Here is a 26855-nt window from a genome sequence, read left to right as displayed (position 1 = left end):
TTCTGTGTTGTAATTCAAATCAATATATTTGAAAATGTAGAAAACAGCCAAAATATTTAAATAAGTGGTATTCTATTATTCTTTAACAGTGCAGTTAATCGCGATTAATTTTTTTAATCACTTCACAGTCCTACTATGAAACATGCTTTACTGAAGTATTAAGTGATTAAAAATAAAGCAGTGTTAGGCGAAAACATAAAGACATGCCTCATTTATTAGTATGCAAAGTTAGAAAAGTAAACCCACTCTGAACAGTTTCCACAGCAGTAATAAAATCCAGTTTATTGTCTTCCTGCACAAAAACAGAAAAATCGTGTATTCATTGCTCAAAGTCTCTCTCCACACAGCAAATATGCAATATGTGGGCCTGATTTTGTAAACACTTGCTCAAATACATAATTTCATTGAGGTCATGTGGACTTCTCATGTAAACAAGGATTGGGCCCTATAATAATTACAGACAGAAAGAGAGTCATTGTGTGTGTATAATTATTACACATACGTACATATTTTTCTATGTCCTTTAACAGAACCATAAATGGTTTCGATTAAAGTATTGCATATTTACTTTTCCTGAAAATACTTTCAGTGAAGACATATCCCCCCGAATCACAAATACTGATGCACATTCTTTTCTTTACATATAAGTAGTCCCATTAACGTCAATGGAACTGCTCACAAGCATACAGTTAAGCACATGCATTAGGTGTTTTTCAGGATAAGACATAAGTGTATAATCAAGGGGTACACAGATGCTAAAAAAAATTAGCATTGTGATCTTTTTTCCTCTTTACATATTAAGCAAATAGCAAGAGTTTATCACAACTAAACAAGTTTACCCTCAAACTTAATGATACAGCTACAACCTTTGATGGACTCTCATTTGTGCTAAACTACCTTGTGAGCAGTACAGAACTAGTTGTATTGAACATCAGATTTACAGTCCCTATATATCTCACACTCTCTGAAACCAAAGACACCTGTTTTTGTTTTTAGGAGGGAAAAGGAAAAATCACAAAGCTTGTCAAATGCTCACATCTTTTACAAAAAGAACTACAAAAAAGTGTTGGCACTTCAAGAACCTGCCCTCACCACCAAAATAATTTCAGATGTGACACATACATGGAGCAGAGACAGAGTGGAGCCTATTTCCTAATGATTCATCTGTTGCAGAACTGCAGGGTTTAACACAGCGGTTCTCGAGGTTATTACGAAAGCTTATGCTCAAATAAATTTGTCAGTCTCTAAGGTGCCACAAGTCCTCCTTTTCTTTTGCAAGGGGAGTTGCGAGCTGTCAGCCTCCACCCCAAACCCCACTTTGCCTCTAGCATTTATAGTGGTGTTAAATATGTAAATAAGTGTTTTTAATTTATAAGGGGGAGGGAGGGTTGCACACAGAGGCTTGCTATGTGAAAGTACAAAAGTTTGAGAACCACTGGTTTAAGAGGACCTAAAGGAGCATTGCCCAGTGAACAAATTTAACGTTCTTGCATCAACATGGTAGGTCTCACAGGTTAACTACATGGGAATACCCCCACGAGGGCAGAAACAGCCCGGCTGGAACGCAGGCTACACCCAGCCTTGCAGACCTCAAACGGGTAACATTTATAGTTTAAGACAAGTGTTTTCAGTCGCCAGCACCATACTGTGGGGCAGATCATGTGCCAAGGCAGGGGCGCTGCCAGGACTGCTTTGCCCAGGGCTGCGCTTTCTCCGCAGCCTGCAGAACGGCTCTGCTCGCCCCTCGCCGCGATCGGTGCAGGGCTCAATTTGTAATGAAAAGGTGCCTGGGCTCAAGCAATTATTTTCCATTCACACCTGATGCAGCAAGCCCACAAGTGCTGGGGCTATGAACAGCCAAGCCCAGGGCTGTCGGGGCTCTGCCCTGGCACAAAACGAGTACCGGACCGGTGCCCCTGCCCTGGGGAGAGCGGGCGGGCGAGACAGCCGCGGTGCTGAGAAGACGCCTTACCTGTGTGCCCAGGGAGCCGGGCTCCTCACGCTCGCGCTCCGCGCCGCCAGGCAGCCCAGAGCCAAGTGCCAGCTCAACACAACAACACAGCGCGGGCCGCAGCAGCAGGCGGCTGTCAGCGGTTGGCCGGGCCTCGGGTATCCACCGCGCCGCCTGACTGCACAACAACTGGGCGCGCCAATATTATTTAGGAAGGCACGTTAGACCTAGCACACCCCAGGGCTACCCTCAAACCCGAGTTTGGAGCGAAGGGAAACAGCCCAGCCTGCGCACGTTCAGTCCGGCAGTGTGTTAGGCATACCTATGCGCGGAGGACCCCGCACCCCAGGTCCTGGAGCGCTATCAACTGTTGCCATGGAGACGCAACCGAGCGTCGCGAGGCCGCAGCGGAGCCGGGCGGCGGATTGTGGCTGGGGCTGGTTTTGGTGTCCTACGGCGGACTGGGGTCGCTCCGCTGAGGCCGGTGCAATTCTTCAGGCGCTTAGCAAGGACAGCTCCCCGCCGGAGGCTCACGGGAGATGGGGCGGAGCAAGGCCGCGCTGCTTCCGGCCAGCTCAGCGTCTACCTTCCGACCTCGGACCCGCTCCGCCACCGCCGGAGTGTCGACGCGGGCCAGCCGGTCCGGCAGGGAGGCTGCCGCCCGTGAGACCTCACCTACCTTTTTTTCCAAGGCCGGTGCAGCTGCCTCCACCTCACGGGCCGAGGGCGGCTCTGGCTCTCAGGACGCGTCTGAAGCCTCCCCTTCGCAGGCTGGGAGCGTTTCCGAGGCCCGCGCTTCGCAGGGCGGGGCGGGCAATTCCGAGGAGAGCAGCGAGACCGGGGAGGCAGCCGGCGGGGTGACTTCCGTCGCTGGCACCATGCTGGACGTATTCGGCTCCATCCCCACCCAGATGGTAAGGGGGGTCCCCAACCCCACAGGGAGCACCGCGGGCTGGGTAATAGAACCAAGCGGGCCAGTGCTTCGGGGGCCGCCTTGCGCTGGACGCATCAGCCTCCCTCTCCTGGGGTTGGTGCTGCCTAGCTCGGTTTCCATACCCAGCGTAAGGGCACAGCAGGCTCAGGGGTGGAGTGGGGGCAGGGCCTGTGGCAGAGCCAGGGGTTGAGCAGTGAGCACCCCCTGGCACGTTGGAAAGTTGGCACCCGTAGCTCCAGAGTCAGTGTCAATACAGGGAGCCACAGGTTGGCCACCCCTGCTCTAAGCAGAGAGCTGGGCATTCTAGTACTGGCTCAGCTATAGAGTGCATGAGACTGTCAGCAAGCGAACCCACTTCCCAGTTTTATAAAATGAGAAATATTGAATCAACATGAGGTGATTCTTTGCAAAGGGCTATAAAAATGCAGTGTGACTTTACAGAAAAGTGCATAAAAGCACAATACATTAAACTTTTTTCTGTAATTTAAAGGCAACCTTCTTCTTACTAACTGATGTGACTTTGGGCTTCTGTGCAGATGTCCTTAACTCTTAATGACAGTCCAAAGTATGCAGTTTCCTGCTTCTTTGCGGTGTTATCAGTGGAGGTATAGAGACACTAGGCTGGGAATTAAGATTTTTACAGCATAAAACCAAGATTTCTTTAAAGAATACATAAGAAAATGTTCTTATCTTAAGCATTTGTTATATTCCACAGCACTCACTACAGAGTCAGGGAGGTCATATGTACAAACTCTGTCTTTGTGCTACCTTGATCATGACAGACACTGCAAGAATTGTTTACTTGTTGGTGTAGGTGGTTGGGTAATTATAATTATAACCATTTTTTTGCCCCCAGGACTACAAGGGTCAAAAACTAGCAGAACAGATTTTTCAAGGGATCATTCTTGTTTCTGCGGTAAGTATAATAGAGTCATGGTTAAAGTTGTTGGACATCCTTTAAAAATAAACTTATTAAGGCCTGAAATCTTCTTGGATTTTTGAAGCTTGAAGCAAATCAGCCAGACTGTCTTTGAGACTTTAAACTAGTGGCTTGGGGGGAAAAAAAAAGTTACACTTAATCTATGATGATCAAAATACAATTAAAAAGGAGTAGACAAGTACTACTTTTATTTTTATGGATACAGGCTAACACGGCTGCTACTCTGAAACCGTCAAAATATAATTAGTTAGATTGCAGTGATATTAGAGGATCGGTTATTTTTGGATTCCGGTTTAATTCAATGTCATATTCCTTAATTCTGAAGTGACAGCATAGTTTAGTGGACTAAGCACGGGCAAGAAGCCAGGAACTCACAAGTTCTAATTGTAGCTCTGACTCTGTTCTACATGGCCTTGGGTCAAGTCACTTAACCTGTCTGCCTCACTTTTCATAGAAGTTGGAGTGTTTGCAACCTTCTTTATAAATGCCATTGAAAAGTCTTAATAGTTAAATACTCAAATACTGAAGGTGTTTCAGTATGATACCTTCACTATATTCTATGATGGGGGGAAAAAAAGACATTAAGAGAACATTAAGCTTGCAAGGTCAAGCACTCAAGTAAAAAGATGCCAGAATTAAGGCTTCTTTCACACTCCAAATTTTTCCCGAAAAATGTAACAGCTGTGAGTTTCATACACTGCAGGACTCCCATCTGCTAGTTAATGTTGTAACCACTGAAACTGTTGTGCTGCAGGCCTGACAGCAGTTACAAGCTATATACTACATTGGTTAGAACTAGGGCTGTCAAGCGGTTAAAAAAATGAACCACGATTAAAAAAATTATTGCGATTAATCACACTATTAAACAATAATAGAATACTATTTACATATTTTTGGATGTTTTCTAAATTTTAAAATTTATTTCATTAACACACAACATAAAGTGTACAGTATTCACTATTACAAATATTTGTGCTATAAAAATATTTTTCAATTCACCTCATACACTTAATACAATCTCTTTATCATGAAACTTACAAATGTAGAATTATGTACAAAAAAACTTGCATTCAAAAATAAAGCAATGTAAAATGTTAGTCTACAAGTCCACTCAGTCCTACTACTTGTTCAGTCAAGCACTCAAAACGTGTTTGTTTACATTTATGGGAGATAATGCTGCCCACTTCTTGTTTACCATCTCACCTGAAAGTGAAACAGGTTTTCACAGAGTACTGTTGTAGCTGGCGTCGCAAGATATTTAAGGGCCAGATGTGTTAAAGATTCGTATGTCCCTTCATCCTTCAACAACCATTCTATAGGACATGCGTCCATGCTAATAAGGGGTTCTGCTCAAGAACGATCCAAAGCAGTGCAGACCAACGCATGTTCACTTTAATCATCTGAGTCAGATGCCACCAACAGAAGGCTGAATTTCTTTTTTTGTGGTTCTGTAGTTTCAACATTGGACTGTTGCTCTTTTAAGACTTCTGAAAGCATGTTCCACACCTTGTCCCGCTCAGGTTTTGGAAGGCACTTCAGATTCTTCAACCTTGGGTTGAGTGTTGTAGCTATCTTTCGATATCTCACATTGGTACCTTCTTTGCCTTTGTTCAAATCTGCAGTGAAAGTGTTCTTAAAACGAACAATATGTGCTGGGTCATCATCCGAGACTGCTATAACATGAAATATATGGCAGAATGCAGGTAAAACAGAGCAGGAGATATACTGTTCTCCCCCCAAGGACTTCAGTCACAAATTTAACGCATTATTTTTTAATGAGCATCATCAGCATGGAAGCATGTCCTCTGGAATGGTACCCGAAGCATGAAGGGGCATACGAATGTTTAGCATGTCTGGCATGTAAATACCTTGCAAGGCCGGCTACCACTTTTAGGTGACATAGTAAATAAGAAGTGGGCAGCATTATCTCTCGTAAATGTAAACAAACTTGTTTGTCTTAATGATTGGCTGAACAAGTAGTAGGACTGAGTGGACTTGTAGGCTCAAGTTTCACATTTTTATTTTTGAGTGCAGTTACATTACAAAAAAATCTACATTTGTAAGTTGCACTTTCACAATAAAGAGATTGTATGAGGTGAATTGAAAAATATTTATCATTTTACAGTGGAAATATTTGTAATAAAAATAGTGAGCATTGTACACTTTGTATTCGGTGTTGTAATTGAAATCAATATATTTGAAAATGTAGAAAAACATCCAAAAATATTTAATACATTTCAATTTGTATTGTTTAACAGTGCGATTAAAACAGATTATTTTTTTATCACAATTTTTTTCAGTTAATCACACGAGTTAACTGTGATTAACTGACAGCCGTAGTTAGAAACACTATAGCATAGAATTTCTGGGGGTCATACAACTACCACATTCACTGACTTCCTGTGTGACCTGCCTCAGTCCCCCCCCCCCCCCCCCCGTAAAAGGGGAATAATTCTGAACTCCCACATGAGTTGTGGCTATGCCTAAAGTTTTTAAAGCACTTTGAGGCCCTCTGAGAGAAGGGGCCATTAAGTACATAGTATATTATTTAGAAATCATTCTTAAAGTAAAGGTATAGCCAAAATATAGATTGAAAATATATAAGTAGCTCAGAAAACTCCAGTTATGGAGTCAGGAAATTCATGTTGAGGTTCCAAAAACAACTTCACCTGTCTGTTCTATCCAGAGGCCATATACGCACCCTCCATATCTTCCCTTCTAGTAAAAGCTACAGAACTTCAATATCAAAAGCAAAAACAGTTCATATTAGACAGACCAGCTTAGTGTCCAGTATAAACTGCAGGCTCAAACCGGCAGTAATTAATTTTCATTGAACATAGTGCTGTTGTACCTCTCCTACATCTTATTTATCTAGTCTCACATGAAGCCAAGTACACCTTCTCCATAATAATTAGACACTAATTCATTATAAAAGCCGTTCCTTATCCTCTATATTTAAGAGAAATATTTACTCATGTCCTGTTCCGCTTATGCCTATTCATTAGAAAAATAGCTCCACATAAAAATTGTACTTCAGATTTTACCATACTGAACCAACAACTAATTTTACTGTTATATTTGTGAAGTTACTCAGTTGACAAAGACTATTCATATTAATAACTTAGTCCAACTATCCCAACACTGATCTCAAAATACAGATACTCATTGGGTGTGTCAAACTAAGATTAAGGATTATGTTGGAATTATTGTAAGTTTCCCAACTTGTTAACATTTAGTGGTTTTGTAACTTATGTAACTGATTTTCCTAGTTTATGGGATATTTTTCAGAATTAACTCAATCATTTTTGTGCTGGGAATGCCCATTAGATTTTTATTTTATTAAAATTGGTATTGCTTCTTCTAGGTAATTGGTTTTATCTGTGGCTACATTGCTGAACAGTTTGGTTGGACTGTCTATATAGTTATGGCTGGGTTTGCTTTATCGTGCCTGGTAAGACCAAAATTAATTACTAAATTACTACATGATTACTAAAAATACTAATGAGTTTCCAAAACTAAGTTGCCTGTTCATCAAGTGCTGTTTTTACCTGAAACAGAATGCTTAAATACAGGTAGTCTAGTATTGACTAGACGAGCATAATACAAACAGATGCAATAGAAACTTTACATTATGCACCAATGCACTTTCATTCTGACCTCTGTTCTTCTAGTCCTGTACCTCCACTTAGCTTAGCCAATGTACCTTGTTTCTTATAGTCCAGTTCTGGTCCTAAGAGACTGATGTAAACAAACAGGGACTCCAGTATAGAAAACTTCTGATTTAGTGGCTTAGCTCACCAATACATGTTCTCTTCAATCCTTCATCTTAAGTGATATTTTGATAATAAATCAGACCTTGTTCAGCTGATACTGCAAGTCCACATAATGAAGGTTGTGTAGTAGTAACAGTACTAATTACATGTTAGACTCAGTTGGCGTTAGTGAGTTATATAATTAAACTTTTCCTTCCTTTTAAGCTAACACTCCCTCCATGGCCTATGTACCGCCGCAATCCTCTGAAATGGCTACCTGTCCAAGAGTCGGGAACAGAAGATAAGAAGCCAGCAGAGAGAAAACTGAAAAGGCATACTAAAAGTTGAAGAAAATGAACCCTTATGATGTAATATTGGAGAATTTTGCTTCATTAAAGGTTTCTATGATATTCCCAGTGTGAGACACCTTCTTTTCTTAGTACTTTAGAGATTATTTGCTACTGTCAGTATACCACACTCCAACTCAAGGAACACAATTTGGGGTTGAGGAAAAACATGCAGATTACCTCTGGCTAGAAAGCAAAATGGGAAGTAAAAAGTAAATGGGTTTAAATTATAAATGCATTTCAGGGTGCATTTAGACATGTTCTAGCTTCTTGTAAGCTCTGCAGTTTAGTATTTCACTTGTAAGTAATGTTGCCTGTAAACTAATCAGTATATTTAAGAAAACTGAGGAAATAGCTTGAGTTAAAATACTGGTATCAGTAAAAAATATTTCAGCTGAAGTAGCTGTGGTGCATTTAACAAAGGTGTTTAGTGTAAAATAACCAGCTGACTTAGATATGCGTATTGCATTTGCAAGTTCATGGCTGCTCAAAATTTTCAAAGTATATTAAGGATGAAAATTTAAGTATATGTATTACATAGAATTCAGGGACAAGTTTTGATTCCTGTGTAGAACTGGAGAAGGTGAGGGGAATTAAGTCTTTCTGGTCCTTGTGAGTGAATTGCTGTCTCCCTTTTTATGGAGAATCAGTCCTTTTTAATGTGATGTGAATGTATGTGTGTACATAAGTAAAATATGCCTACATCTAGTATCTGTATTGTGGCAAGAATGAGGTAATGTGAACTAGGCCTTTAGGAAGACTTTACCTAAGAGAATTTCAGTTGCAGCAAAGCTAACAGAGTTGTGAATAGGGCAGATATAGATAATTAACTGTTGATTGGTGGTAAGGAGAAAGTTTCAAATCATGAAGACATGAGTTTTATTCATGAATTCAAGCAATTTTAGTTGGAGTCACATAGAAATGAAGCATAACACTGAGACAAGTCCTTCTAAGATTTTTTTTTCTGTTACTGAAACACAGCAACTTTGCTTTATAAGTGATTAAATTCCTTAGCCTAAAAAACTATCACTTTAAGAGATTACTTTGTTCTACATGCAGCAACTGTGTAATGGTGCAGAGTGGAATTGCTACACTACAGAATGGCTTAGGAGAGGAAATGAATACCAACACAACAGAAACTGGTGGGGCTACTTAGCAAAATGTAAATATCCAAATTGGAATCTAGTCAGAGTGCTGCCTCTTCTCTTGCAATCTTTAGTGTGCACTCTAGATGTTCAAACCATCTTCTGTACCAACACTCTAGTCTTTGATTATTAAAAGTGATTTTGCTCCTCGTAGCTTGAAGGTCAACTATAAACCAGACATGCCCAGAACAGCGGGACTGAGGGAGATGCAGCAGCTGCAGTGGATGTGGAGAACAACTGAGTTGAACCTCCTACCATTTTGTGAAATCACCTAGTCTAGTGCACTTTTATTCTGCAGCATTTCTCTACATGAGCTATTCTGTAGGATAAAATATCTACTAAGAATATTAAGGAAACTGGATGTTTTGCAGACTTACTGAATATGGTTTTATTTTACAAAATTCAGATATCCTTGGCTTAATTATCCCTTTAAAAAAATCAAAGATTTACAAACCTTCAGAACACGTTCTGTCAACATTAGAACATAAAGTATACAAAATAAACTTACTATAAGACAAGTTGACAAATGAAATGGTAAATTGGTCTATTTAATGTATCTGAATGTACCTAGTCTTTCTTTAATCATTATTCCATTCCGAAAAGGAATTAGTATGTGCATTTGTTTTGGTTGGAGAAAACAAAATTCTAATCTAAACCTTGAACATGATCTCTAAAGATGCCCAAGGGCTAAGAGTAAGGAGTTTGTCCATCTTTTTAGTGTATTTTAAACAGTTTAAATTTTAAGCCATTTGTAGAAACTGCAGTGAGTTTTTGCAGCTATAGAAATCACAATCAGCTCTCCATGCCAAACGGAGCTTTAGGTCTTAACTTCAGTACATTATAATTCTAATAATCCCAAATTATAGCCTTAGCAAATGTTCCCAGTCACTTGGTAGTATAGTAAGACGCAGTATGACTGAAACCTACTGAAAAAAATTAGAACTAAATCTTGTATTATTTTACATACAAAATGTAGTACGTCCTTTCTAGAAACAATTTCATATCCATAAAACACTCATTCAGTGAGAGACCAAAAGGCAAGTAGTGTAAAGTAAAAATCCAAATTAATATCAAATTTTTCTCCTGTAGAGAAAGTACCGTATATACTTGATCATAAGCCGGTTTGTTTATAAGCCGACCTCTTTCCCCACCCCAAGATGGCTAAGTAAAAATGGAAAATTTTTATGACCCATTCATAAGTCGAGCCTATAATTCAGGGGCCAACAAACTTTGGCTCCCACACTATCAGGATAAGCCGCTGGCAGGCCGAGACGGTTTGTTTATCCTAAATAAATAAAGTGTCCTGGCATGCCAGCTGCTTACCCTGACAGGCCGGGACAGCAACTGGTGGGGAAATTTTTTTTGGGGGGGGGGGAAGCTGGGGGTCAGGGGAGTAACCCCTGTGACCACCCCCCACCCTAGCCCAGGACCCCTACACCCCATCCCATCCCTTCCCACCTTATCTAGGGAGCGCCAGGGGATGTTGTCTCTGGCCCAGCCGCAGCCTGCTCCGGGAGGCCAGACCGGGCAGCGCGGCCACAGCCTGCCAGCCCTGGAGCTGCAGCTGCTTGGGAGGCTGGGGGGAGGGCCTGAAGCAGAGAGATTCTGGCCCCGCCTCTTCCCTTCTGGCTGTGCTGCCTCTCCTTGCTCCCTCTGTTGTGGGGGAGGGGCTGTCCCCCACCTCTCCCTCTCTATACCCATTCATAAGCCGACCTCCTCCTCTGATGCTTTCCTTTTTTACTAAAAAAAATTTGGCTTATGAACGGGTATATATGGTAATAGTCTTTCACATTTTAATATAAAAACATTACTAGTACTAATGCTGTATCAAAGATGCGCTGCTGTGCACAGGCACATAAGCATTCCACTCTATCAAGACCAGTTTACCTCTTTACCCGGATATGAAAAATCCATGGGTAAATACAAGTACCACAAAATTAGTCTATACAGAATATGGAGATAATTCAATCTATCAGACAACCTCTAAAACTAGGTCCTTGCTGCCTTTCTGCAACAGCTCTAAGGGAAGAAAGGTCCAGTTAAGTCACCTGGTCAAAACTTAACATTTTCTTCAAGAAACTTCAGATGGCGAGCCTTTACACTGTAATTTGTGTACTTCTCTCTCATGTGCTCCCGTAAGTGCAACTATTAAGCATAAAAGAAATAGTCAGCTGTTTTTTAATCAGAGACATGAATGCTGCTACTTGATAGACTTACATTGAAGATACCAAAGCACCTTTAAATAAAAATGTCACATGAAAAGTTTGACCAATCAAAAGGGGGAGCTGCTAACATTTAAACACAATCATAGTGTTGGCTCAGATAAAGAGCATATTCCAAAGTGCCATAGTTTGAAAAGAATTCCAGAATTAAAAGGTGTGAAATTTAAAACAACTGGAATTTTTGATTAAACTTGTCTGTATAATAATTTGTAGCCAAGGTCTACATTAAGTAGGAAGATGAAAAAATGGTTACTCACCTTCTCGTAACTGTTGTTCTTCAAGATATGTTGTTCATGTCCATTCCACTCAGGGGTGTGTGTGCGCCGCATGTCCGCCGGCTGGAAAATTTTTCCCTTAGTGTCCATAGAGTCGGCCTGGGCACCCCTGGAATCATGCCTTCATGGCACCCAATATAGGGCTCTGCCATCCTGCCACGCCCTTAGTTCCTTCTTGCTGGCTACTCTGACAGAGGGATAGGAGGGTGGGTATTGGAATAGACATGAACACCACATCTCGAAGAACAGTTATGAGAAGGTGAGTAATCATTTTTTCTTCTTTGAGTGCTTGTTCATGTCCATTCCAATCAGGTGACTCACAAGCCTAAGTTCAGAAGGTGGGGTCAGTGTCTTCCACTGATTGGAGCACTGCTCGTCCGAAGGCCGCATCTTCTCTGGCCTGCTGGGTAATCGCATCGTGTGTGGGGAAAGTGTGTATGGAGGACCACATTGTTGCTCTGCAGATTTCCTGGGTGGGAACCTGCGCCAGGAATGCCACTGAGGAGGCCTAAGCCCTGATGGAGTACGTGGTGACTGAAGGAGCGGGCACATTTGCCAAGTTGTAGCACTCCCAAAAGCATGACATGATCCATGATGAGATATGTTGAGAGGAGACAAAGACCTTTCATTCTGTCCGCCACCGCCACGAATAACTAGATGGACCTTCGGAATGGTTTCATTCTCTCGATGTAGAAGGCTAGCGCTCTGCGGACAGCCAATGAGTGAAGCCTTAGCTCCCTGGGACTGGAGTGTGGCTTAGGGTAGAATACAGGGAGGAAAATGTCCTGGCTGATGTAAAATTGGGAAAGCTCGGTGAGGCCCGAGTTGAACCTTGTCCTTAGGGAATACAGTGTAAGGGGGTTCTGATGTTAGGGCCCTGAGCTCAGACACCCTCCTAGCTGAGGTTATCGCTACCAGAAATGCCACCTTGTATGAGAGAGAGAGCAGGGAGCATATCGCCCAGGGCTCAAATGGTGATCCTGTAAGCCTGGAAAGGACCAGATTGAGGTCCCAAGCCGGGACAGGCTGCCGGACCTGCGGGTATAGCCTATCAAGACATTTAAGGAAACAGCTGACCATCGGATTTGCAAAGACTGAACAGCCCTCTGCACCTGGGTGGAAGGTGAAGATGGCGGCCAAGTGAACCCTTATTGACCACATGGACAGCCCCTGCTGAAGATAGTCCAATATAAGCGGCACCGAGGCGAGCGTTGGGGACGGAAGGTGCTGCTCTGACCAGATTGAAAAATCTTATCCACTTGGCAAGGTAGGCAGCTCCTATGGAAGATTTTCTGCTGCCAAGAAGAACTTGTCTGACTTGATCAGAGCAGGAGAGCGCCACTGCGTTCAGCCATGGAGCTTCCACTCTGTGAGGTGGTGCGACTCAAGGTTTGGATGTTGGAGGTATTATTAGGTCTGGGAAGAGTGGCAGGGTGACCACGGTTTCCATGGACATTTCCAGGAGCGATGAGTACCAGTGCTGGCAGGTCCAGGCTGGAGCTATCAATATCACCAAAGCTCAGTCCCTGCGAATCTTAAGGAGCACCTTGTGAAAGAGAGGTAAAGGTGGGAACGCGTCCGTGATGGAGCCCGGACTGTGACTCGGGAAGGAGCAGAATCGCTGACACTTCCTGTTGCGTTGCGCAAGGAACAAGGTCTATTTGGGGAAAGCCCCACCAACGGAAAATTGATTTCATGTCCAGGCAAAGGGACCACTCGTGGCTGTGAAACAACCTGCTGAGATGGTCTACCAGCTCATTCTGTATTCCAGGGAGGTATGATGCTTGCAGGTGTATTGAGTGCTCTACACAGAAGTCCCACAGCAGGAGGGCTTCTCCTGGCACAGGGGAGAGGTGCGTGCACCCCCCTGTTTGTTGATATAAAACACTGCCGTGGTGTTGTCTGTCAGGACTGATACACATCTCCCTGCTAAGTGGGGTCTGAAAGTCTGCCATGGCAGGCACACTGCTCTCTGACATTGATGTGGAGAGCGAGATCTGCCTGAGACCAAAGGCCTTGTGTTCTGAGATCTCCCATATGTGCCCCCCAGCCCAAGTCTGACACATCTGTCACACCGAGAGTGATGGCTGAGGGATGGTGAAGGGGACCCCTGCACCTACTACCTGTGGGTCGAGCCACCACAGGAGGGAGTCGAGTACCGGGCAAGACAGGGTTATAATCCTGTCCGGACTGGCCGATACGCTGACGCCAGCCACTACTGAAGTGGTCGAAGTCTGAGTCTGGCATGCTGTACTACGTAGGTACAAGCCAGCATGTGTCCCAGAAGCGTCAGGCAATTCCTTGCTTTAGTGATGGGGAACTACCTGAGACCCCATATGTCGTCGTCCAGGGACCAAAACCTGGCTTCTGGGAGGTATGCCATGGCTTGTGTCGAGTCCAGCACTGCCCCTATAAACTATCCTCTGAACAGGGGACAGCGTTGATTTCCCTTCGTTTAGGAGGAGACCCAGTTCATCAAATGTCATTCTTATGAAGCTGACCTGTGCCTCCACTTAAGACCTGGAGTGGCCCTTGATCAGCCAGTCATCGAGGTGCAGGAACACCTGTACCTTCTTCTTGCACAGGAATGCCGCCACAACTGCCATGCACTTGGCGAATGCTCAAGGAGCAACTGACAGGCCAAAAGGAAGGACTGTGAAATGATAGTGGTTGTTGTTCACCACAAACCTGAGGTATTTTTCGTGGGATGGAATTATTGCTATGTGAAAGTATGCGTCCTTCAAGTAGAGGACGGTATACCAGTCTCCTGGATCCAATTAGGGGATAATGGGGGCCAAAGAGACCATGCGGAACTTGAGCTTCTTCTGGAACTTGTTGAGTTCTCTCAGGTCTAGGATGGGCTTTCGGTATTAGGAAATACCGGGAGTAGAAACCCTTGCCCCTTTGCTCCTGAGGAACCTCTTCCACTGCCCCTAGAGAGAGGAGCAAGTGCATCTCCTGAATAAGGATTTGCTCATGAGAGGAGTCCCTGAAGGAGGACAGGAAAGGGGGTTGGAAGGGCACAGAATTAGATGGAGTATCCTCTCTCTACCGTGCAGAGTACCCAGCAGTCCGAAGTGATACGTTACCATGCACGGTAAAAAGGGGATAGTTGGGATGAAAAGGTAAGTCAGGGTAGATCCAGTTCTTGTACTGGTGCACTGTCCTTGACCACACCCTCAAAAGGCTGGTCTGGTGCTGGGAGGTGGGTTGGGCTGGGCTGGCCAGAGCCCTAGCTGGAGGATGGGTGCTGTCTTCTCCTGCCGTTCCTATTCCTCCTCCGAGGAGCATCCTGCTGATTCTGTGATTGGTAGAACTGGACTGGAAGTGCCTGCGCTGAGTGGTGTGAGTATGGAGGCCCAAAGAGCTGAAGGTGGTCCTTGAGTCCTTTAGACTGGAGTCTTTCATCCGTTTTATCGGAAAATAGGGTTGAACCCTCAAAGGGGAGGTCCTGGAAGGTTTGTTGGACCTCATAGGGGAGACCAGAGACCTGCAACCAGGGACTCCTCCTCATTGCAACCCCTGTGGCCACTGAGCAGGAGGCTGCATCTGCCGCGTCCAATGCGGCCTGTAGAGAAGCTTGGGAAATCAGTTTTCCTTCCACCACCAGTGCCGAGAACTCTGCACGAGAGTCCTGGAGCAGCAGCTCAGCAAAAACTTGGCTATTGCGCCGCAGGTGTTCTGCAAGTATCTGCTAACGATGACCTGCTGTTTGATATGCGGGACAGTAGAGTGGACCTTCCTCCCAAAAAGGTCTAGTTTTTTAGCGTCCCTATTTTTAGGGGAGGGGCCTTGGTAGCCCTGGCGCTCACGCTGGTTCACTGCATCAACCACCAGGGAATAGGCAAGTGCGTGGGTATATAGGTGCTCATATCCCTTTGAAGGGACAAAGTACCGCCTCTCATTTCTCTTGGCCGTAGGGGACAGAGATGCGGGGGTCTGCCACAAGGTCTTTGTGGTCTCAGTAATAGTCTTTATTAATGACAAGGCAATATGAGAGGGTCCGGAGGAGGCGAGGATGTCAACCATCAGGTCAGCGTCTTCTACCACCTCCTCTGCCTGGATGCCTAGGTTCTGGGCCACCTGTTGCAGAAGATGTTGCAGGACCCTGTTGTCCTCCAAGGCCGGGGCCATCTATGTCCCCACCATGGTTTCGTCTGGGGAGGATGAGGAGGAAAGTCCTGGCAATGGGCCCTGCTCACTCCCCTCAGCACCCAGGGAGTCACGCGGCACCTGGTACTGCTGTGCTGCCAGGTCCATAGCCTGTGGTGCCGGGGCCGTTGGAACTAAGATAATCGGCACCGATGCTGGCGGTGCCGAGATTGCCGATGCTGGTGATGCCAATGTTGGAAGAGTCTGTGCCGATGCTGCAGCCAAAGGTAGAGGTGTTGGTGGTGCCTCTGCCAACGATGCTTGTGGAGGGACGCCAAAGACATCGATGCGGACCTGGACCTTGACCCTTGGATTTGTCCCTGGCTCTGACTATTCGCCCAGGGTGTCCAGAAGAGCCACTCAGCCTCCTGTACCCCGGGGGAGGAGGGGAGGAGCTGATGAGACCCTAGGAGTCGGAGGAGGCGAGGTGACATTGCCCAAATTGGATCTCCCTGCCGCAGGCTCCTTGGGCTTGGATGGGGGAGAGCGACCCCTCCCCAGCGTTTTCTTTTTGTGAGGCACTGGGGACTGAGACCGCTGCTTGACAGAAGACTGTCCGTGGGCAGAGCCATGACTCCTTGGGGTCCTTCCTCAGGACTGACTTGTGCACCGTCGGTGCCGGAGCACTGAGCACGGATGAGGAGGTGCTGGGTGTGGGTTCTGCTGATCCTGGGTCAGACTGCGGTCTGAGTGCTGCCTCCATTAGAAGGATCTTGAGTCTTTGATCTCGGTCCTTCAAGGTCCTAGGGCAGAACCCTTTGCAAATTCTGCACTTCTCCTTCTGGTGACTCTCCCCAAGGCACTGCAGACAGGAAGAGTGCAGGTCGCTCTTAGGCATAAACTTTCCACAGTCTTCATAGAGCTTGAACCCCTGGGGACCGAGTCATACCCCAGAACCGGGGAAGCATTGTTGGGGGGAACCCCCAAAAGAAAACTTAATAGTTCATAATTCTAGTAGCTCTTAACTGACTGATTGCTAACACTAGAAGCTATAAACATGAAAAAAGGACACTGCCCAAACATGCTTGTAAAGCAAGAGCAACAGTTTGTTCCAGCTAGTTGTCACTAGCAGCGAGAAGGAACTAAGGAGGTGGCGAGTCAGTAGGGCCCTAAATTGGGTGCCATGAGGCGCAACTCCAGGGGGCACCCAGGCCAACCCTACGGAAGCTGCTAAGGGAAAAATCCTCCAGCTGATGTGCACGTGGCGTGCACATACCTGATTGGAATTGACATGAACAAGCACTCAAAGAAGAAGGATCAGTTTCTGCCTTTGGATACATGTTCAAATACACATGCATAACTTCCAGTGAAGGCAGAAGACAGAATTTGGCCATTCAAAGTTGAATGCATAATGAAGATATGCTAATAGATTAATGTCAAAGTAGTCAAATCTCTTGTACCTTTTCCAACTGGAAGATAAGGGTATATGGCATTGCTATCAACTTCCAAGTAGGATCAAAGAATTCAAGGCTGCTCGCCTTCTTACATTCTGAATCAATTACATTGTATAACATGGTAATTTGTGTAGTCAATATACATGAGTATGATACTGATTCTGCAAACAATTAAGCATGTGCTTAAGTCTTTGCAGGATCAGAGCCTATATCATTACATCAGATCAGTTTCTCAAGATATAAAAATAAAAACAATGCTCATTTAACCTTTGTGTGGAAGAAAAAAGAAGCAAATACAATTGATTACAATATGTAGGAAAGACACTCACCTCTCTCTTCAGTTCATCATCTTCCTCCATGATGTCATACACTTTCTCTAGAAGTTTCACTCCCAGCCCTTGCACCACATCAGACCTCAGAATTTCAACCATTCTTCTGATCTTTTCAGGACCAGATAAAACATCTAAAAAAATAATAAAATTAACTATTTTTGCACTGACAATATTAACAGTCACCTTATATGTACTAGAAGTACTTAGAGTGGTTGGTACCAGCAAAAGCCTGGAAGGTGGTTTAGGATTGTGGAATAGGCACCTCAACTGGATGTCTCTGGTCAGCAGAAATACAATTAAATAGGTCAGTCATCTGAAGGTGACTACTGGGTCTCTATGCAGGTGCAAGGTTCATACAGATTCAGTTTGCAAAATCAGGTCTTAGAGGGCTCAGGGTGTCAGACTTAGACAGACATCACTGTATGAGTGTATACTCTAATCATGTCTGGAAGGTTCTTTGTAATCATAATGGTAGAAATATTTTTTAAAAATTAAGTTGATGTTCTGAAAAACAATTGTGTGGCAAAAGGTGGATTTTACAACAAGTTTCACAGCCATACAATGTAGAGAACCCTGATATAGAGGTAAAAAAACACTTCAATCATTTTACATTTGAAAAAAAAAATGAATGTAAAAGTTCGTAAGTATTGTATTTATATATAGGACAGAATAGCACGGGCAGCAGTACAGTCTTCCTCATTGACCTTTCACGCCTTCATTTCTCTGCTTAAACTGCAAACAAGGGATCCCACTTATGAATGTAGTTTTATGATAATGGAAGGTCTACACTAGGAACAAAACAGAAAGTGTCAAAACTTTAAATTTTGGATGATTTCAGTGTCCAAAGTAATATGGCTCCCACAACTGACATAGGCTGGATTTAAGCCAATGATTCAAGGTTGAAAGACATAACCTATTAGCACCCTAAATCCCCTTTCTGCATTAACATGTGAAAGAAAAGGACTTGATAAACCAGAAGAGATTGCAATTTAAGAAAAATTAAATTGGGGGGGAGGGATAGCTCAGTGGTTTGAGCATTGGCCAGGGTTGCGAGTTCAATCCTTCAGGGGGCCATTTAGGATCTGGGGCAAAAATTGGGGATTGGTCCTGCTTTGAGCAGGGGATTGGACTAGATGACCTCCTGAGGTCCCTTCCAACCCTGATATTCTATGGTTCTATGAAAATTTAAGCCACTGTACCAGCACCTTCAAATTGGTTATAGATTTCCAGTACCAGTAACAGCAGCTGTAAAATACCTGAGCAGATTTTTAGCCCTGCAAAACTACCCTGGGTCAGCTGACCTGGGCCAACCACAGCCATATCACAGGTGTTTTATTCCAGTGCACAGGTACTCTGAAAGTCAAAAACAAACCTTAAGATGCCATTTTTAGAGTAGCATTTCAGAATGTGACCACTCTTGTGAAGGCCGAATTTCAAACGATGATTTACTTGCATTTATCATTGCAAAATTAGAGAACCACTTGCAGCTGCAAAATAAGGCCCAGTAAGGTTCCCTCCCCACTCTGAACTCTAGGGTACAGATGTGGGGACCCGCATGAAAGACCCCTAAGCTTATTTCTACCAGCTTAGGTTAAAAACTTCGCCAAGGCACAAATCCTTCCTTGTCCTTGGATGGGTACTGCTGCCACCACCAAGTGAGTTAAACAAAGATTCAGGAAAAGGACCACTTGGAATTCCTATTCCCCCAAAATACCCCCTCCCCTCCCCCCAAGCCCTACACTCCCTTCCTAGGAAGACTTGAGAATAATATACCAACCAAATAGCTAAACTAGATTCTTAAAAAACAGAACTTTTATAATAAAGAAAAAAAAAGTAAAAGAAGCACCTCTGTAAAATCAGGATGGAAGGTAACTTTACAGGGTAATCAGACTCAAAACACAAAAGATTCCCCTCTCGGCAAAACTTTAAAGTTACAAAAAACAGGGATAAACCTCTCTCTTAGCACAGGGAAAATTCACAAGCGCAAAACGAAAGATAATCTAACGCACCTTGCCTTATTTACTTACTCTTTTTGCAATATTGAGACTCGTTTTAGGATGATTTTAGGAGAAAATCTTAAAACCTGATGCTTCTCTGCTTCCCCAGAGAACACACCAACAAAGCCCCTGCCTCCCAGATTTGAAAGTATCTTCTTTCCCCATTGGTCCTTTTGGTCAGGTGCCAACCAGATTATTTCTTAACCCCCTACAGGTAAGGCGGAATTCTAGGCTACCCTTAGCTGTATGGTTATGACAGGCCCCAATTCTGTGATGGGATTTCTGCAAGCGACTCCTGCATCTGCACAAAGCCCCAGATTTTTAAGATGCTGAGTTGAGTCCCATTTAAAGATTAAGCCTTAAAGGTGATCTGCAAAGCTTTACAGCAACTAAATTATTTGGAAGTTTTAAAGTTGTATTTTAAGACATGGAAATCTACAATTTTAGATCTTAAATGGTTATTTAAAACCTTCATAGTGTGGGTCACATATTGATAGATTACCTCATGAACCACCTTCTCTTTTATTCACAATTACATGGAGCACCTCCCCTCCAACTGTCAAGCAAATAACATCCCTGTAGCAACTACAGCAATTACTTAAATGGAAAAGGGATATTAAAAATGTAATTAACTTTTAGCTGCTTTCATGTGTAACAGAAGGAAGGAGAACAGCCGCATCTGACCAGCCAGCTTCCTGTGCACCGCCAGCAAGTGCTCTTCAAACCACTGGTGGTCCATAGACCACAGTTTATAACCACTATTTTACAGCATTAACAGAGCTACAGACCTGAAGGAAATTCTTCAAATTTGAATTTCTCTGGTTCATTAGATACTTTTCCATGTAGGATGAGTGTGTCTCTGTATTTCCTATGAAGCTTGAACTCTGATGCAGGGGTTAGGATTGAAGGGTGTTCACAGTTCTCTTCAGAATCCATTTTCAGTGTCTGAGTCATTAGCTGTACCAAATCATTCATTTCATTTGTATTGCTTTTTCTAGAAAAGGGGGGGGAAAAAATCTAATTCAATGCCAATCTCCATTTTGCAGTCAATGTGGACTTTCCATAATCTTGTGATCTAAGTAGGCCTTGTTATGTAGTCTGTGTTAAATTCTTGTTGCTATGCAGATCCATTGGTTGTGGTAGTAATGCAATAAGGCATAGGAGCTTTTAGCATCATTTCATCTAACCTTTGCACTGAGCAAGTCTTAACAACAAAGTTTAAGAATCCAGCCAGCCACCAACATCCAATCTACATTAGCATTACCACCACTGGAAGTACAATGGAGGAAGATTTTAAGAAAGACGCCAAATGTAGACAAGATCCTAGATAAATACTTCAACTGAGCCCACAATGTCAGGAAAACCATGTTAACAACTTTCCAAGTAATAGTTCTCAATGCTTCCTGACACATTAGTTCCTCTCCTTGATGCTGGAAAAATCAATTTCCTGGAAAGCATTCATGACAGCACTTGGAGGCACAGCAGCCACACACAAAGAAGTTAAACACAGTAGATAAAGAAGTGTATGTCACAAAAGAGCAACGAACAAAAAGTATCTGATTCTTTTACTGTGTAGCTCTTCATAACCCCACTATGCATCATCCTTAGAAACACATTTCTACATACAGTTTTTCACACCAAGTTAAAGTACAATAAGGTACTTATTTGCAGTGTCAGTGACTACTGAATGTCTGTATGCAAGTAAGAAAACACTTACCCTTCCTTGGAATCTCCATCTGACTTATCTGTGGAGCTTGTGGAAGAGCTTAGCTCATCATCAGACAGACAACGGATTTTTTTTTTTTCCTGTTATAGATAAAAAAATTTTTTTTGTAGAATTAGGCATGTTATTGAATCAGTAGTTTGTACTATAAGCACTGATTCTTTGAAGTATGTGACAAAATAAGCTTCAACAAGAACATTTTTACAATTTAACTTTATAAGTAAATACAAGGGACTTTTAAGCATTAAGTCCAAGAGTCAAAACAAGCTAGTTAAAGCACATACACCATCATATACTCATTTAACTAGCATTAAACCTCACCTGTTCTGTTTCAACCTACACTGAATGCTTTGCCAAGTGTGCTACAGAGTCGGACAATTTGTGCTATGTTTAGTCTGGGACCATGTGTAATTCCACTGGCAAGTTCATGATAGAAAGGTAAAGCAGGTGTCATTTGATTTTTAAAAATCTACAGAATCATAATTTCAGTGGTGTCACCCCCTGTGGCATGGTGGGGGGGATTCACCCCCTCCCACCCCACTGTCTCCCAGCCACAGGTCCTCCAGTTGGTAGAAATTTTGATTGTACACTGTTGTCGGAAATTGGTCGAGCTGGGTATTATTCAAAATCCCTTTCTCCCACTAATACAATGGTACCAAACACGACAAACCTAGAACAATTATGCAGATACATATTAGAGAAAATATTTAAAATCAACATTTTAAAAATTATACTTTACGACAGGCATATCAAACATGCAGCCCTCACAAAGTTAAACTGTGGCCCTTGACTGGCTACTGTGTTACCAATTAATGCTCAGAGCATGATACCCCCTATTAATTTTTTAAAATGTTAGATTACTATAAATGGAAGGAGTGCTTCAAGTTGATTTGCTATCATTGGCAAAAAAAAGGGGGTTTACTCGTATTGATCATCAGCTTTGTTTATTATGCCAGAATAGTTGTAATGAGGCATTGTTTAAGATGTCAGCGTTCAGCTAGAAATTACTGGAATCCATCCATGAATGGTATGCATATAGTTAAGTATCATTAATTACAATCCCAAAGTAATTATTACAAAATCCTTGTTTCTACTTTGGTCTTGATCATTTTTAGGCATCAATGGGGAGGCAAAGGGTACCAACTAGCAGCTGAATCTTTGGAGAATACCACCATGGAGGATGCAGTTAAACGCTTGGTGGTGTTGCCAGTTCCCTTCTGTGCACTTAGTTCAGATGAAGGCCGAGGACATGAAAACAGAACACAGAAAGTCCTGAGGGGGAGAGAGCGGGGGAGAAAGGTAGATGGTGGTCATAAGACAGCATCCAAATGCTTTTTCCTGGATTTTCCTGACAACTCCAGAACATTTAAGCATGGCTGGGATGGACTTCCCCAGAAACAACCAAGCTCCATCTAAACTCATTAGGTGCTGTTATATGCCAAGAAGGGACAATTTTAAAGCTACAGGATGAGCTTATGGCAATCCATTTGCATATGACAGACCAGAGCTCATTAATATCATGACTAAAATCAGTCTTCAGTGATGAGATAGCTAAAGATGTCAGTCCAATGGATACTTTGGGTCATGACTTTTATGAAGCCTTCAAAAATAGCCAAAGAATTATCCAAGGCTCCATTAATCTATGGGCTCCAATCAAGAAGAACAGACTAAAGCTGTGCTCAAATGCAAAGAAGAGAGGCAGAGTGAAGACGGCAGAGACTATTCCAGAGCTAACCACAGGGTCATTGTTCGCTCATCTCCTGGTTATGTCCAGATCTCAGCATATTGTTGATTTACATGAGTGTTTGGGAAAGTACTCTAAAAGTACAATCGATGTTTGAATGTGACGGAACAATGCATGTATGTCAGGTGAAAAGCAAAGTAATGCGCATCTTGCATAGTCTTCCTAAAACAGGACCTACGGACAATATGACGACCAGCACCTTATGTCAGCAGACCCCTTTCAGGATAACAATCATAGATGGAATGGCTGAGGTACAAACTCTTGAAAAAACAGAAACTTAACACTTGCTGAGATTTGGCTGAACACTTCATTATGAGGCCAAAGAGTAAATATTAGACCTATGATGAAGTCCACCTTGTGTTTGACATATACTCAGAGGAATCAATTAAAAACATTACCAGAAAGAAGTGGCTCCATGGCACTGCACCCATCCAATACCACAGTGGTTCTCAAACTGTGGGTAGGGACCCCAAAGTGGGTCGCGACTCCATTTTAATGGGGTCACCAGAGCTGGCTTAGACTTGCTAGGGCCAAAGCCCAAGCCCAAGGGCTTCAGCCCTGTGCAGCAGGGCTCAGGTTACAGGCCTCCTGCTTGGGGCTGAAGCCCTTGGGCTTTGGCCACGCCGGCCGGGGAAGGTGGGGCCTTGGCTTTGCCCGCCCACCCCCCTGGGTGGCGGGACTTGGGCAGGCTCAGGCTTCAATCCCCCCCTGCTGGGGTGCTGTCATAATTTTTGTTGTCAGAAGGGGGTCACGGTGCAAGAAGTTTGAGAACCCCTGCGATACAAAAATCATTGACTCCATGAACATTGCCAATGTCATAACGAAGAAGCTACTGTCTCATACTCACATGAAGTATAGGTTAACCACGTACCCTGCAGAAAGAACACTCCTGCGAAGAACTGCTGAAAGACTTTCAGCATCATATGGTATAATGAAGCTGCTGCCTCACACTGTTCAGTGGAGTTTCTTCTTAGTTACCATAAGGAAGCTAACACTAAAATTATCTTGCATACCATCAATGCCATGGGGAGAGGTGCTACTGAAATGTGCATTTTGGCATTAGAACAGATGTCCCAGTGCTCTTTGAGAGACACTACCCAAAACTTCCTCAAGATTCTGCTGGGGAACAGAATTGTTTTATATCCCTCTGAGATGTGTTCCTATCACTTGGAACATGAAAAGCCATGGCACAGCAAGATTTCCATGTCCTTTCAGGATATGACACTACCAGATTTGGTTCAGCCTCCGAAGACTCTCTCCTCACTCTGAAGGTCCTTGGAACGGCTGATACAGTCACTGATGAGGTCATATATGCACTGGAGACATTCACATGCCAAGTTTACCATTTGAAGACCAAACATTATGACACTTTCAGAGCTACATTGGTGGCTGTTTTCCAAGAAACAGACAGAGAAAAAATGCCATTGACATGGTGTGCATTTATGCCTCCTACCAAGAGGGCAAATTATCAAGCAATGGAGTAGTTCCAAGATGTTCAGGCACACCCAAACCTACATTCCCCTGTTGGGCATGGATGAATCTTGGAAGATGGACTGATCACAGCAGTTCTGTGAAATACCATGTGATCCTGAATCATTCAGCTAATCAAATGCTTGTGTGCAAAAACCAGATGCTCACCACCCTGCAAATGTTTGGCCAGCAGCCTGCCTTGTACAGAGATGTGCCAATGTGGCACAGAAGACAGTCAGCGTGACAGTGAGTCATTGGTGCCCTAGACAGAGAGGACACCAATGACGACGACTTCAATGAATAGATGTTTTCAGTCCTACATGTCAAGGCTAACTTCCCTAGGATCAACAAAGGTCAATGTCTTTTTAATTAAGCAATGCATCCCTGTGTTAAAGTATAATTTAAAAAAAGTTGATTTTTAAATATTTTCTCAAATATATATCTACTTAATTGTTCTAGGTTTGTCATGCTTGTTACCACTGTGTTTGTGGGAGAAAGGGCTTTTGAATGATATCCAACTCAACCCACTTCCAATGACACTATACTATCAACATTTCCACCCACCAGAGAACCTGGACCAGGAAGCCGGCAGAGGGAGTAGAGAGTACCTCTGCCATAGTGCAAAGGGTGACACCACTGAAATTGACTTTGTAGATTTTTACTAATCAAATGACACCTCCAGTCACAATAAAAATTGCCCCACCCGGTCCTCTGGGTAAGCACCAGCATTGTATATTGCTAACTGCCTTTATGTGCATTGGAAAGTATCTTGGGAAGGGTTGAAGGTGTGACTGTGGAATAAAAAATTCCTTTGCAGGTTACAAAGGCCGAAGAGGGAGAAAGGGAGAAAGAAACAGGATAACTCGATGATCCAGCCAGGCCTGAAGATAAGGAACAAAACTGCCACCCAAGGCCAGCGCACACAAACAAGCTCTCTGCTGCCAAACAGCCAGAAGCCTGTATCCCAGCCCCAGCCAGCCATGAGAAAAGAGAAGTGAGCCAGACAGAACTGAGCCAGACAGAACTGAAGGGGTTGCAAAACTAATAAGATTGTGAAGGCCAGTGAATGGGAACACAACAGTCTCGCGACCCTGAAACCAGTGTGTTTTGGGGAAGCTAAGGAAGCCGCGGGAGGCCGGTTTGGACTGATACAAAGAGCACGGGGGATGGGGGTCCCTGGACGAAATGCCCCCAGAAGAACCCAGGGCTTAAAACCCTCCCGAGAGCTGAAGCAAGTCGGAGATTTACAACAGACCCTAACCGACCTGTGCACAGGGCAGAACTCTCGTCTACCCTTCCCCCTCTTCTTACATTACACCCAGGTTTGGCCAGCCTTGGGTTGTGCATGTGTAAGTATAAAAGTGGATTAGGGCTTGGACACTAATGCTTTCTTCCTCCCTCTGAGTGACATGGGGTGCACCCAACACTCACCGCTGTTATTTGGTTAATAAAGCTTTAAACTTAAGTCACTTGTTATGCTCCTTCATCACCACCCTAAAAATCCTGCAGCCTCAGTCTGATCACCTGAAGCCCCAGGCAGATTGATAACATAAATCTGTCACACTCCCTTACTTCTCCATCACTAAATTGCCCAGGGAATGAGATTTTTCTACATTACGCTCATTATGTTGGTCAATTCTCAGTTAATGACTTACTAATGACTACAGTATTTTAAAGAAACATTGTTCTTAGACTACAACGTATTAGTCTTTGTAAAAATAAATTGTAAATTTATAAATACTTTAAAATCTATTTTTCTATTTACTCTTCAATGTCCCCAAAAATTTTCCATGATGCTTCAAACCACTCTCCATTTGGCCCTCTCAAATTTTGTGTGTTCAATCCCGAGGACAGCATGCAAAAAACTGCACATCACTAGCATATAATAAATATAATTTATATGTACTAAAATGTCCTTGATTTGTGTGCACAGATGGGGTTTTTGCATGTAGATGTTATTTGCACACACAATAGCATGCAAAAAGACTGTCCCTGCAAATGGTTGGGGTGAGGAGAGTGACATGAACAAACAGAAGCCACACTATGAAACTCTGGCACTTAAGTAGGGTATGTCTACACTACGAAATTAGGTCGAATTTATAGAAGTTGATTTTTTAGAAAGCAGTTTTATATAGTCGATTGTGTGTGTCCCCACTAAGCGCATTAAGTCGGCGGAGTGCGTCCACAGTACCAAGGCTAGCGTCGACTTTCGGAGCGTTGCACTGTGGATAGCTATCCCACAGTTCTCGCAGTCTCCGCTGCCCATTGAAATTCTGGGTTGAGCTCCCAATACCTGATGGGGCAAAAACATTGTCACGGGTGGTTTTGGGTACGTTTGTCAGTCACCCCTCCCTCCGTGAAAGCAACCGCAAACAATCGTTTCATGCCTTTTTTCCATGTGGGCGCCATACTGCTTTCAGCAGACGGTGCAGTAGGTCTGCAAACTGTTGTCATCAAACAACGGCTTCCGCTGCCAC

The 26855-nt window shown here is 43.5% G+C and overlaps 3 protein-coding genes across 14 annotated transcripts in view; 1 reads left to right on the top strand and 2 right to left on the bottom strand.

Annotated features, from left to right (window-relative positions):
• Positions 1–2477, bottom strand: part of GLT8D1 (glycosyltransferase 8 domain containing 1) — a 36223-nt gene extending 33746 nt beyond the window's left edge. For 3 of the 4 annotated variants that reach the window (XM_073352433.2, XM_073352432.2, XM_073352437.1), the window contains exon 1: positions 1973–2262. The gene's annotated coding sequence lies outside the window, so the exon portion shown is untranslated. The other variant, XM_073352434.2, reaches the window with a different exon arrangement.
• A 6-nt stretch (positions 2478–2483) lies between these two features.
• SPCS1 (signal peptidase complex subunit 1) lies at positions 2484–7987 on the top strand. Its single transcript, XM_073352438.2, has 4 exons — positions 2484–2865; positions 3742–3801; positions 7190–7276; positions 7803–7987. The coding sequence occupies exons 1-4, from the start codon at positions 2491–2493 to the stop codon at positions 7923–7925; spliced, it is 645 nt and encodes a 214-aa protein (XP_073208539.1). The 5' UTR covers positions 2484–2490; the 3' UTR covers positions 7926–7987.
• Positions 7988–8799: 812 nt separating this feature from the next.
• NEK4 (NIMA related kinase 4) overlaps positions 8800–26855 on the bottom strand; it is a 41346-nt gene continuing 23290 nt past the window's right edge. For 4 of the 9 annotated variants that reach the window (XM_073352419.2, XM_073352426.2, XM_073352424.2 and 1 more), the window contains 4 exons: positions 21159–21247; positions 20230–20435; positions 17442–17575; positions 8807–11214 (listed from right to left, as the gene is read on the bottom strand). In XM_073352419.2, coding sequence (XP_073208520.1) covers positions 11122–11214; positions 17442–17575; positions 20230–20435; positions 21159–21247 — 522 coding nt within the window. In that variant the 3' untranslated portion in view covers positions 8807–11121. Of the gene's footprint in view, positions 11215–17441; positions 17576–20229; positions 20436–21158; positions 21248–26855 lie in introns of all 9 variants that reach the window. The other 5 variants (XM_073352429.2, XM_073352428.2, XM_073352427.2 and 2 more) reach the window with 5 other exon arrangements.

The sequence above is a fragment of the Lepidochelys kempii genome, chromosome 7 (assembly GCF_965140285.1).
Source record: "Lepidochelys kempii isolate rLepKem1 chromosome 7, rLepKem1.hap1, whole genome shotgun sequence".
Classification (NCBI taxonomy): Eukaryota; Metazoa; Chordata; order Testudines; family Cheloniidae; genus Lepidochelys; species Lepidochelys kempii.
This window is presented reverse-complemented; position numbering and strand designations above follow the sequence as displayed.

Coding starts and splice junctions, on each gene's coding strand:
- SPCS1 (XM_073352438.2), top strand. CDS start 2,491: ATGGGGCGGAGCAAGGCCGCGCTGCTTCCGGCCAGCTCAGCGTCTACC. Junction 2,866..3,741: donor GCTCCATCCCCACCCAGATG/GTAAGGGGGGTC, acceptor TTTTGCCCCCAG/GACTACAAGGGTCAAAAACT. Junction 3,802..7,189: donor GGATCATTCTTGTTTCTGCG/GTAAGTATAATA, acceptor TGCTTCTTCTAG/GTAATTGGTTTTATCTGTGG.